We start from the raw sequence: 13,781 nt of genomic DNA, 5'->3' as shown, positions 1-13,781 counted from the left end.
CAAAGCAGAATCAAAGTGAATCTAAGTTCCATTGAGCTGCAGTCCAGGAGAGTGAGAAGGTGGTGGTAAGCAGGAAAAAAAAATCATATGTAAATAACTTAAAGTTCTCTGTATGAGGAAATGGAAGCAAAATCACTATGGCAACCATGAATATTTAGTTAGCAGCCTAGTGACAATCCAAATAAATTAAAAGCAATAATCTGAGTCATAGAAAAGGAAAAGTCTCATACAACAGAAAAATATTATAATTTTAATTCTAGGATCTCTAAAGCAGTGCCATCTAGACAGTTCGTCCTCCTCAACATTATTACTGTGATTCTTCTCTCAGCTACCCCTTCGACCATCAATAACCTAATTTTAGTTAGAAGTTTATTTGCTCAACTCAAACCTGCGAAGAGATTCAGTCCACTAAAACCTATCACGTTTCTTGACAGAAAAGGTTAGTCTCTTTCTTCAGTTGGAAGTAGCTGGAATGATCACTATTCTTTCCCTAAATAACTGGTGCCTTTTTCTCCTACAGGGTTTAAAAGGCTGAAGCCCTGAGCTTCTGACAAATCTAATGAATTAAAAGTTCTGGTTTCAGGAGTAGCTATTTTTCAAATGCTTCTAGGTGATTTTCAAGTAAAGCCAAATTATCGGGGTGCTTCCAAGTGGCAGTTCTTGTTAGCAGTTCTCAATAGCATCTGGGCTACTGCTTTCGGCAGAGGCAGCACTTGGGCTGTGATAGTAGCTCTTGATGGCTTGGTTCCCTGCGGCACTGCTGGACATGCATGTTATGTAGTTGTTCCCACAAGAACTCTACCCTATGGTTGACCTCAAAGTAATGGAGGCTCCTGTGGTCTGTTGCTTCATACCCTGCAACTCCTCTTAGGGAGCTCAGTATCATTTGCTCAAAGCAGGACAAAGTAGGGTCCCTGCTGAGCCTTCTCTTGGCATTGATGATAGAAAATTGCTCTTCTAAAATAAAACTCTTTTAAGGCTTTTGCTCAAAGCCTCCTTCTATTTGCAGCCTGGATAGCGACACACCCGGTCATATTATTGTCCCACCTATGTCCTCCATTATCCCTCCTTTGCCAGGCCTTGAGACTTGATACCTTATGATTATCTCGTAGCTCAGAATGAGCTTCTCTTCTCCCTTTGGGTGCAGGCCTAGGATGCTAAGCTTCAGGGTTAAGCTCTTTCTTGGTAGTAGTTGAACCTAGTTATCTAGGGGACTGGCAAATCCACATGATTAACATTTGTTGATCTCTTGAAATCAATGTGTGGTGGAGGGCAGAGAAGGGGCCAAACTAAACCATGAAGGGAAACAGGTGGGAGTAGCAGGAGTAACAAAGCCAAATAAAACATCAGAGATGATGCAATTAAGATTAAAGTGGCCATAAGGAAAGGCTAGACCTCTCCAGTGATGATATGGACATAGGGCAGTATTGAAGTTTGGATACAGAGGCTGAAATTGAGAGTTTGAATATCCTTTAATAGATCGATGAGAAATTTACCTAAGGTATCTTTCAGCTCTAATGTTCTAAAGATTTTGGCACATGTCTCAAAAATTCTCTAGACAAGTGGCAATGTAATAAACCTTAGACTCAGTAGATTTGGCGTTAGTCACAAGAAGACTATTTCCTATTAATGTTCTAAGCCTAAAACATGAACATTGTTGTCTAACTAGTGTGTAACAATTCAGACATGTTTATTTCATAATGCCTTGTTACATGGATGGGCCTTAGCTCATGCCTGTAATCTCAGAAGACTGTAACTTTAGAAGGCTAAGGTGGAAGGATCACTTGAGGCCAGGAGTTTGAGAACAGCCTGGGCAACATAGCAAGACCCTGTCTCTACAAAAACATTTTAAAAATTAGCTGGAGGTTGATTTTTTAGGTAGGAAGATTTCTTGAGACTAGGAATTTGAGGCTGCAGTGAGCTATGATCACACCACTGGACTCTAGCCTGAGCAACACAATGAGAACCTGTTTTTAAAGAAGAAAGAAAAAAAAGGAAGGAAGGAAGGAAGGAAGGAAGGAAGGAAGGAAGGAAGGAAGGAAGGAAGGAAGGAAGGAAGGGAGAAGGGAGGGAGGGACTTGTTTTTCTTATTTCTGACATATTTAAGGAATATTTTGATGGTCTGGAAGAAAATGACCATTCAATGCTTCGTCAAAAATATACATTACAAATCACAGTAAATATTTAGATACTGTTGTCCACATGAAAAATCTGTCTAAAATATATATACCTATTATGTAACCATAAAAATTAAAAATAAAATCATTTTAAAAATCTACCTATTAATAGAAGCATAAGCCCCATAAACCAATAAAAAAGAAACAAAAATAAATGCATATATTAATAAACAATGACTGATGCAATGAGAAAACTGTTTCCTCTGTGGTATTGGTTCCCAAAATCCAGAAGCCCAGTTTTACCATGAGAAAACATCAGGCAAACCCAAATTGAATAATAGTCTATGAAATATCTCTAAATATCTCTTAAAATATCTCTTAAAACTGTCACACATCAGTGAATAAATGCCACATAGTACTTGAACTGGAACCCAGAAGAGAAAAAATGAAATTGGTAAAGCGAATGAAACCTGAATAAGGTCTGCGGTTTAGTTAACAACAGTGTATCAATGCTAACTTCTTAGTTTTAACATGTGTATTGTCATTATTTAAGATATTATTCCTAGGGATATCTGGATGAGGGAATGTGAGGATTCTCTGTAATCTTCATATATGTGTGTAAATTTAACATAATTCCAAAATAAAATTCCAAAATAAAAAAAAAATTAAATGCATGTGCAACTTCGCTTCTATTTATGGTAGATTATACAGTAAGAGTCAACACTCTCAATGATAACAACTAGACAAACTGGATAAATATACAAAAATATATGTTTAAAGCCATGTGAGGGCTATCAGGAGAGTGAAGAATAACCTTCTCAACATCAAGGACAAAAGAGATGTCTAGACAGGTGATTGGTATGTTGTGACAGTTTTTGTCCTGGGAGCATTTTCCTGTCCAGAGACATGGCTGAGAGAATGAGCAGCACTTTGACAGCCCTGCTGTATTAGGAGGACAAAAGTTGGATTCCAGGACTGCATGGGTGGGACTTTGGTAATTCCCATGCATGCTGGCTTGGACTCCAAAGACAGGCAGCATGAGAATGAGCATATACTGGAATTAAAGCAGCTGTCATTGGGTTGTAGCACCGCTTTGAATCATCTGAATGTCCCAGAAATTTGAATCCCTAAAATTGAATTAAGTTGATCCAGATTTCCATTGCCTGGCAGTAGCATCAGAAAATCCACACAGGATGAAAACAATATACTAGTTCTCAAATTATTTCTACACGTTCTCTTTCAAATACAACTTCTGTTATACAAAGATAATCAGGCACATAAGAATGTAAGACAGCATAAAAAGAATCAGCAGATGAAACAGAAAATAAAATATATCCAAAAAGGTCATATATTAGAATTATCAGACAAAAACTTTTAAAAATAATTTTTACTTTATGCTCAAGGAGATCAAAAATAGAATATTGAAACTTTTAGAATAAATCATATCATTAAATTAAAATTTTACTATAAATATAACATTTCAATGTAAAATGAGAAACAACTTCTATTTGAAAATGAACCAGGCCGGGCACGGTGGCTCATGCCTGTAATCCCAGCACTTTGGGAGGCCAAGGCGGGTGGATCGCGGGGTTAAGAGATCAAGACCATCCTGGCCAACATGGTGAAACTCTGTCTCTACTAAAAATACAAAAAACAGCTGGACATCGTGGCGCATGCCTGTAATCCCAGCTACTCAGGAGGCTGGGCAGGAGAATCGCTTGAACTCGGGAGGTGGAGGTTGCAGTGAGCCGAGATTGCACCATCGCACTCCAGCCTGGGTGACAGAGTAAGACTCTGTCTCAAAAAAAATAAGAAACAAAAAAGAAAATGAACCAGAGAAATTTAGAAACTGAAAAATACAATATATGATTAAGAATCCTATGAATAACTTTAATAGCAATGTTTACATAGCTGAGAAGAGAATTAATGAACTAGAAATAATCCAGAAGAAAATATCTAGAATGAAGCTACAGAAAGACAAAAGGATGAAAACTAAGAAAGAGAGTTTCAGATACATAGTGTATACAGGAAAAAGTTCCAAGTCATTTTTAATTAGAATCATAGAGCAGAGGGAATAGGGAAGAGGGAATATTTAGAGAGGTAATGACTGAACAGTTCTCTGAACTGATGAAAGACATCAGTCTGCAGATATGTAGAAAATAAAAAGGTACAATCTACAGTAGCATTGCCCAACAGAACTTTGTTCAATAATGGGAATGTTCCTTTCTGCCCAATCCAGTGTGATGGCTGCTAGTCCCATGTGGCTATTGAGCACTTGAAATGTGGCTAGTGCAATGGAGAAACTGAATTTTAATTTAATTTGGATTAACTGAAATTTAGATTTGAATGACCACATATGGCTAGTGGCTCTTGTAGTGGGCAGTGAAGATCCGGAGCATCATAGTAAAACTACTGAAGAACAAAGATAAAGAAAACATATTTAAAGAGATCAGAGAAAAGTCACTCCAAAAGATAGTCATTAGATAGCTGCATTCTCTGCATAAGCAATGGAAACCAGAAAACAATAAAATGTTCCAAAACAAAATAACTGCAAACCTAGAATCCTATATCTAATAACAATATCCCTCAACAATGGAGGTGAATTCTGTATGTACTGAGTTTAACACATAGGCATTATTAGAGATGAATTTGCATATTGGCTTTGAGACTTTTGAGATAAGAGTTGTTGCTGTCCTGTATTCTGAGAAGTTATCTTCTCAATGTGCCTCCTTCCACTCAAGCAGGGGGAGGTTTATCGCTCTCTGTACACACTACTGTTGTAGTACTTATACAATCATGTTTTATGTACTGGTTTAAATGTTTGCTTCTCTTATTTGACTGTCACTTCTCTGTAAAGTTTTGAACATAAACGACTAATAATTGTATTCCAGGTGTTAAGGGTTATGTGAAAGTACACAATTTTGAAACTGAAGCTGATGAGTGAGATTTATTCCACAGCTTTGTCTGGATAATGTTAGAGAAAAGCATCCAAAACTTTTAGAATATCCTCAAATGTTGTATGATAGCCAAAACTATATTATTTTAGAAAATACCATGCTGCCTTAGAACAATTTTGGCATTGAACTAATTCATCTATTAAAGAAATTTAATCCCAGAGAGATTAAATCATTTGACCAAGGTCCCACAAATAACTGGAACCAGTACCAGAATCCAGGTCTTCTAATTCCATGTGTCTTTCTACTTACATTAGATCCAGCAATACTATATTTCCTCTGAACCATTTTTAAGTTTAGCGATTGTCAACTTTAAAAGACAACTTCTAGTCTTTACCAGATTATGGATGAAATATTTACCTGAGAATCAGAGACCTCAATTATTATTTCAGTTCTATTACCATTGAGCTGAGAGTCTTGGAGAATATCACCTGTCTATTCAAAAAAGTAACATATTCCACAAAGTAAGCTATATAAAATGAACAGATAGCCTAGGAGAAGTCTGAATTTAATTCTTATTCTTCAATCCTATCATTCTATTACAGATATTTCGAATTACTTTCTGTTCCTTATTTCATTCACTTCCCTATGAGTGACAAATGAATATAAGGAAACATGTCATAGAGATAGTTCAGTCAGTTGCTCCTAATAGTAACCATCAATAAATAGTTTTTAGTAAGTGTTGTCTAGGAGTGAAAACAATATAGCCAACTAAAGAAACTGAGTAATTAACTAACAAACACATCTTTTGTTTCATATTGGCAGGCTGACTTGGTTTAAGAAATGGAGAACAATTATTAATGGAGAGAATGGGTAGGGTATATGCTTGTGGCATGCATTTTACATATCTGCCTAAGTGTATTTTGCATTGCTTAATAAATTTCTGAATTGAATCATTTTTAAAGGTATAGAATAGCCTTAAAATATTAGACAATTATTAGTTTTATGTAAACTGAATCTAGGATAAAAATTAATAAAAATTCAACTCAAAATTCTTTCTGCAGTCCCTACCCTCCTATCCTCAGGCCAAATTGGCCAGGAATTGGATGCCTCTAGGCACAAAGCAGGTTGAACAGCTGTTTGACTCACTGCATTTGAGTCCTTGTCATTTGGCAGATTGAGATCTCTGCTGAGAGTACCATTTGGAATATTTTTCCCCAAAACTGGTATTTTTGACCATGGAATTTGAAATATAGTGAAGCACTGGTATATATTAATACACAAATAGTGCCTAATGAGGGTCTGACAGATTTATGCCAAAAACCTAATTTTCTCTAGAAGTGTTTAGAGATAACCCTAGATCGGCTGGGGTGGGCATGATAGAATGTACGGGTTTTCTGAAAATGTAAATATAAAAGATGATACTAGCTTCAGATGTGTGAGTATCAATGGAGATGTACATAATTAGGTAGGATGAAAGGAGGTGGGTCACATATACTAAAGGGAGACAAGTTAGGGAAATATACTAAAGAGGTATTGGATAATCCAAGAGAGTCAGTAAGTCAAAGTTTGGGTATTTAAGAGAAGACTAAGGATAATAATAAAAATAATAGTAGTAATGGTTTCCTTAATGGCAACAAAACAATAAAAATAGCACTTACAGAGTACTTAGTGTGCATTTCAGCATTGTTCTAATGCTTTAAACATAATAATGCATTTATTCTTTTTGACAGTTATATGAGGTAAGAACTATTATTATTCCTGATTTATGGGCGATGAAACTGAGGTGCAGAGAATTTAAGTAACTGGATCAAGAACACACAACGAAGCCAGAAAACAGAAGAAAAAAACAAAAAAACCACCAACCTCCCCACCTCCACACACAACTAATAAACTAATAATAACTGAAGCCATGTTTAGAATATGTGGCTTAAAATCAATGAATGAATCTCAAATCTTAACCACGGGATGAAAGGCACTGGAGAAGTAGAACATATTTGAACTAAGCATATAACCTAACTTGCACATCACTGAGAACTTAAGACTTCCTGCACATCACTATTCCACAAAGCCTGACCCAGGGAAGAAACCCCACTGTAGCCCTATGGGGTGACAGCAGAAAAACATCAAAAGATTGAAAGAATTACTTTTCATTTGGGTCTTTCATGTGGATTACATTTCTTCACAAATTCATTTCTTTTGTCTCCATCTCAGACCAAAGTACACACAAATGTAAGGCCACCTGTAAGGTCTCCAGTCCTTCTCTAATCATTAGCAATCCTCATTGTTGAGAAAGTCTCTTTATATGTAAAATTAATCATTGACTTTCCAGATTAAACCTATTTCCTCTTCTCTGATCTTTACTGGAGATGGGAGACACATGAAGGTAGTTAAAATTCTAATCACCTCAGGTTTTTCTTTTTTATTTAATAACTCATTTAAATGTACTTTTGCTAAATCCTATTTTAAAATCTCCCTGACATTAATTACTGATATATTCAGGTCTTTCTGACAGGCCTATTTTGCCGTCTTAAATGTGCTTAAATGGTGAGTTTTCTCATCTTACCTCTCCATTTTCTAAGGGGTGTATCTTGGAGTAAAATGAAGTGCAGATGACCTCATCGTCTTTGGCATATGACGGTGGCCCAGTGCGGGGATAAATATTGTAAAGGGTTAGGCACTCCGTGTCTGTCACAGCATGATACTGCCAGGGCTTGTATTCAACATCATCAAGAGAGCGTTCCAAAATCCAGTTTCCAGGCCGGGGGGAGTTAGCTGCCTTCACAATCACATACGCAATCTGGAACACCTAGGGAAGAATAACAACAACAATAACATTGAATTCCCAAATATTGTCATCATTTTATGTCAAATATAAGTCTAAATGCTACAGTAGATTTTATTTCAGATTTTATTCTATAATCTTATAATGTTGTCTGAAATGATTTTACCATTACAGGTTCATATTTAATAACCTTTTTTGCTAAGAAGTGATGTTTTGTTTTGACAACCATGGCTTTAAAAGAAATGGATTAAGATTGGATTTTAGTTTTGTAACAACTCATTGGCAACATTTCACCTGACATTTAAAGTTCCATTATAATTATTACCACCTAAAGCATTTATTAATAGTACATACGAATTTACTCACTTTACTATGTTAAAGACTGTAAAATACAAGCTAGAAATTCCCAGTGTAAATAGTGCTTGATAGTTTAGAAAACATGTTTACTTATATCAGATAATCCTCAAAAAAGTACCATTTAGAGGGAGTTAGTATGCAGCAAAAACAACATAAACACATTCCTATGTTCAGATTGTGGTTCTAGCATTGTGGCAGTAAACCCTCAATACATGTCCATTCATTTACAGTCCCAAATAGAAAATAATGGATGAGAAATTCCAGTGTTATGAAGACAACTGATTGAACCTGAAACACATTAACTGAAGGGTTTCTGTACCTTCTCCTTACAAAAGGTAAACATGCAAGAAAAGGGGCGAAATAAAGAGGTATTGTTACTGTCGACAGAGTGACAATGGAGAGGAATGTGGCAATGCTCTATTTACAAATTTGTGTAGAATTTCAAGATGTAAAAAAAGAAATATTCTAAATGTTTTGTGGTAGTACATATCTGTGTCTTTACCAATGTAGTCCAAAAAAATAGTGCAGAAACATTATGGAATGACATTTATATACAATGTTCTAGGTAGAAAGACAGATATAAACTAGTTTAAATTACTATTCCACCATCAATGTGTTGTTAATACAGTGTAATAATGAGACAAATGAAAAGTGCTATAATAATAAAACAGTATGATATGTTCTTGACTAGTAAATGCTATGAGGTATGAGAGCTTGGCAGCTCTAAGCTCTAAGTGGATGAGATCACTGGTGGGACACTATTGGGAGGACAGGCTCACTACAATGTGATTAACAGGCCTGCTGAGCTAGAGGGAATCCTGAAAGGGATGCTCTCTGGAAATACATTTTATCTGCTTCATAGTTTTGACATGGTAGCTCATGCATACATGTATAGGATCTATGGTATACCCTAAGGGCCTAGATTTAAAAATATAAAAAGTTGGTATGGAATGGGGTAATACAGGTGGCTCTGATGCTAGTCCTTGGAGATCTTTACTTGAATGCAGGCTTGCTTGAGAACCATGGAGGGGAAATTACCCATCGAATGAGTCAAAGTAGGGTTAGTATTAGCCTTTTAGGCACAGCTGTGGAACAACTAGTTGATAAAATACTGATGTGCTTCTGTACTTGTTGACAAATCACTGCTGCCCAACCTCCCAAATGCCTCCTCTCCCCTGAGGCCAGCTGATTGGCCCCAGCATAGGAAGGACAGCCAAGATATTTGTCCTGAGGCGTCTGGGCTTTGAGAATTCTGTTTTATTGAGTATCACTGCAGGTGAGAAATAGTGATGAATTTATATTTACAAAGGCACATAGATAAGTATAAATGCAGATAGACACACATATCTATGTATGTGCCTATAACTGCTTGAATATGCCAAGACATTTGGGGAGAGATAATATGTGAACATATTAAAGCTGTTTCCTTTGGGAGTCAAGGAAAAAGGAGAAGGACTTTTATTTTCCATCCCGTATTCTGCTATATTTTTTGTATGAACATAAATGTTTTACTTTTAAATAAAATTATCTTTAAAATGAAGACAAAGTAAAATAAGTAACAGAGAAAGGGCAAAAGTAGGAACAACATAGAACATGTTACACCAACCATTATAAGAGATATTTGCTACTTATGCATTTTTAGGTATTATTCATAAGGAATTGTTTTTTAGACAGTTCATATTGAACAACTCATCACGTAGAATTTCTTCATATAGAAATTCATCAAGAAACATACCAATTGATTAATCTTATAAAATGCACAGATAGAGTTGTCTCTACTATAAAATATGAAATATCTTGGTCCTAACTACTGGTAATCCCAAAGTATTACTGACAAGGTCTTAAAATGATAAAGAAGACAAGGAAGACGAATAACTAATTGCTGGCTTGTAGAGGTCAGGGCCTCTAGCTTTTATATCTTTCTTTTTTTCCCCAGATTGAGTCTTGCTCTGTTGTCCAGGCTGGAGTACAATGGCACAACCTTGGCTCACTGCAACCTCTGCCTCCCAAGTTCAAGCAATTCTCCTGCCTCAGCCTCCCTAGTAGCTGGGATTACAGGCAGGTGCCACTGCACCAGGCTAATTTTTATTTTGTTCTTTTTTTTTTTTTTTTTTGTATTTAGTAGAGATGGAGTTTCACCATATTGGTAAGGCTGGTCTCGAACTCCTAACCTCAGGTGATCCACCTGCCTCAGCCTCCCAAAGTGTTGAGATTACAGGCATGAGCCACCGTGCCCAGCCAGCTGGTACATCTTTAACCCATAACCCATTTCCCATTAGGAAAAAAAATGTACAGCTCACTGCCAGCTCTCATTTAATTTTACATAAACATGTTCGCTGAGGCTGAAGCAAATTTGACTTATTTTCAAAGTGAAAATAAAATATGAAAACTGTTCTTAGAGTTATTTCTAAATAAAACTTATCTCTAATCCTAATGTAACAGAAATGTATATGATGATCAGAATTTAATGATTTTTTATGTAGGAATGCTGTATTTTCCAGGATTTGACATTTCTGCAATCAATAATTACTATATTTTGTATATGGAAATACTACTATCAAACCCAGAATGCTATAAATAGAATGATGTCTTTTGTTTCCAAAGTCAATATGCGAGAGCATTGCAAAAATATTAATAAAGGCGAAATATTGCGTGGCAAACTTTGGGGATAATTTGAGGACGGTAATCCACAAGTTATCTCGGGGTAAACACTGCAGCCACAAGTGCTGCTGGCGAGTATTCTTCGGGCAAATGAGAAATGGGTTACAGATGCTATATTTCTTACTGTAATTCTTCTGAAACAGTGGACATTTGATATTGATTACGTTTAATTGGATAGCCAAAATCATGTAATGTGCTTCTATGTTATGGTTATTAGTTTTACGCTGGTCTTTTCTGTTTGTTAAAGCTTGAATCCCAGTTAATATATATTGTCACCGGCAGGAACTAAGGCGTACATTCCTGGAGTGTTTGTCCTATTAGGTATCTGTGAGTTGAGACAATTACTTAAACTCTTTTACTCTCTGTTGTCCATTGTTACTTTTCTAAAGACACAAGGAGGGAAGAGATAATGAGATAATGAATACGAAATACTGCATGTTCTTGTGAAAGAGAGAACTTATGTAAACATTTCAAGTGAGCCCGTTTCCTTCCAGAAAAAATAAAAACATAGAGATATTTTTTAAAGATATAAAACAAAAAGAGAGATAACAAAGCATATTAGAGATCACAGGTACTCACTAAGAAAAATAAGACTCCACTAAGGTTATGGATAAAGAACTTTGCTTAGAAAGCACTCAGCATGCAAATATGGGACAGGGCCAAGTTCTCATGCAGCTACAATGTGGATTTATGACTTCATAGCTCCTGTGTTGGCTCTGGAATAACAGATAAAAATAATCCACGAAGAGAAGTTCTACTAGAGACCCCACAGACTCTTTCTATAATTCAACATAACAGCCAGCAGTAAGTGACATGGAAAAGCAGTCACCGCCTTAGAGAACACTGAATGAGTCCCATTTCAAAACAATATCCCTCTTTCATTTATTTTCTACGGGTTCTTTCACATTCCATGCAAAATTAATTAAATTTGTTGGCATGGAGTTTCTTTTGGACTTCTTAAATGACTTGAAAGTCATGTAGTTTTTGAGTAAACTTTTAAAATGTAGTAAATAGCATTATTAAAAATGTAATAAATAGCAGTATTCTTAGCAGGCTTCAGAGTAACTGTAAAAATTTTAACAGTGATTTTCTAAGTACTGTACTCCAAATATTTAATGGCCCTAATAAAATAACTCTCTAATGTTATCTATGCTACTTTTATTAACTGTGTCTTGTTTTCATTATAAAGACTCTTCAAAATCAGTAGTTACAATACCGCATTTCCAGATGATTAACCCCCACCCCAATCTGTTCTCATGTGCAGCAAGGAAGGCAAACACTCCATTAATAAGTATTAAAATGCTATGACTGCTAGGCTTTGAGGAACCTAAGATAACATCGCATGATACCCAAGTGTCTTTTCTGTTGAAGGGCACTTGTTACAAACTTGGTGTCTTAAAAAAAAATCTCAAATAACTTTAAAAACAATACCAAGTGTTTGACAATTTACGTAACAAAGGAAGCTTTCTATTTCATATTCAATTTGTTACTCATTTGCATGTCATCTAACAACATATCATTTAATTACTGATGCAGCATTGAATTAGGTGTTCCTCCTACAATAAGAAGAGTATTAAGAACTTGATCTCATTCAGTGTGGAAATAGAGAATAGGGTCTTTCTAAAGCATCCTTTAGTCTCAAAATAATAAGCAACGGACAATGATCATCACATAGAGTTATGTTTTCCAATCTTTTGAACATCATGGCTAAGATAAAATGATATTTGTACAGTACTGGGGTTTTTACCAGTGTTCAACAGCCCTCATAGCCTGAAGTGAGCAGCCCAGGAACTCTGGCTACTCTAGACCCTGCCCTGGAGTTGAATATCTTAGCTCACCTATACCCATGTCAGTAAGTCTGAAAACCAGAACCAGTTTCTAGCACATGCACTGCTAAGTCTTGATTTAAAAAAAAAAACCTCGGCCGGGCACAGTGGCTCACGCCTGTAATCCCAGCACTTTGGGAGGCTGAGGCGGGTGGATCATGAGGTCAGGAGTTCAAGACCAGCCTGGCCAACATGGTGAAACTCTGTCTCTACTAAAAAGTACAAAAAAAAAAAATTAGCCGGGGGTGGTGGTGGGCTACTCCGGAGGCTGAAGCAGGAGAATTGCTTGAAAACCGGAAGGCGGAGGTTGCAGTGAGCTGAGATCACACCACTGCACTCCAGCCTGGGTAACAAGAACAAAACTGTCAAAAAAAAAAAAAAAAAAGAAAAAAATCTTCTACTATGATTCTCAGGAACCCATTGTATTCCAGATCCTTTGTCCCCAGAAGAATCACAAATCTAAGAAATGCTACTAAAGAATATTGTGTTTTGGAGATTTACAGAGACTTTTGAGCATCACTGTCACACATGTTAAGAGACACAGCCAAAGTGTGATTCTGTAATGATGTAATAAGGCCAAAGGACTTCTGTTTCCTTAGGATGATCTCCATGAAAGCCATAAAAATATTAATGAAGGTCATTCTCTATGGAAGACAATGCTTTATCCTTTTCATAGGACCTGAATTACTCTCTTCTATTTATTCTTTCTTAATCTCTCAAGAGAAGAGTGTGTGTCTAATTTCTGCCCAATGTTGAGCTCTGCCTCCTTCTCACATTGCTGTCTGTCCCTGAACTCCTATAGCAAATGGATGTACATGGAACAAAAATGTTTCACTTCTAAGGAGTCTCTGCACTTTTCTAGTATGTGCTCTTGCCCATGTTACGGATTTTAACATTTCCATGTACTGTGATGCCATCTCTAATATATTTGGAAAGCTCGTTTGTATTCTTAGTTCTAATTCAGTTCTCTTATTTATCCAAATAGGAACGGTGGCTTTCATTAAGTTATGAGAGTTATACAATATTAGAACCAGAAAGAATCATAGACATCATGTTTTCAAGCTTAGTACCCATTGGAATAATCTGGGAATGTTCACAGAACTGCAGGTAATGTCTCTCTGTTTGAGTTGATACCTATAGC

General features: G+C 36.3%; 1 protein-coding gene across 1 annotated transcript in view; it reads right to left on the bottom strand.

Moving 5' to 3' along the window:
- LAMA2 (laminin subunit alpha 2) overlaps positions 1–13,781 on the bottom strand; it is a 611,116-nt gene that overhangs the window by 399,330 nt on the left and 198,005 nt on the right. The window contains exon 4 of the mRNA XM_015137479.3: positions 7,578–7,820. Within this exon, the coding sequence (XP_014992965.3) occupies positions 7,578–7,820 (243 nt within the window). The remainder of the gene's footprint in view (positions 1–7,577; positions 7,821–13,781) is intronic.

Source organism: Macaca mulatta, chromosome 4, assembly GCF_049350105.2.
Source record: "Macaca mulatta isolate MMU2019108-1 chromosome 4, T2T-MMU8v2.0, whole genome shotgun sequence".
Classification (NCBI taxonomy): domain Eukaryota; kingdom Metazoa; phylum Chordata; class Mammalia; order Primates; family Cercopithecidae; genus Macaca; species Macaca mulatta.
This window is presented reverse-complemented; position numbering and strand designations above follow the sequence as displayed.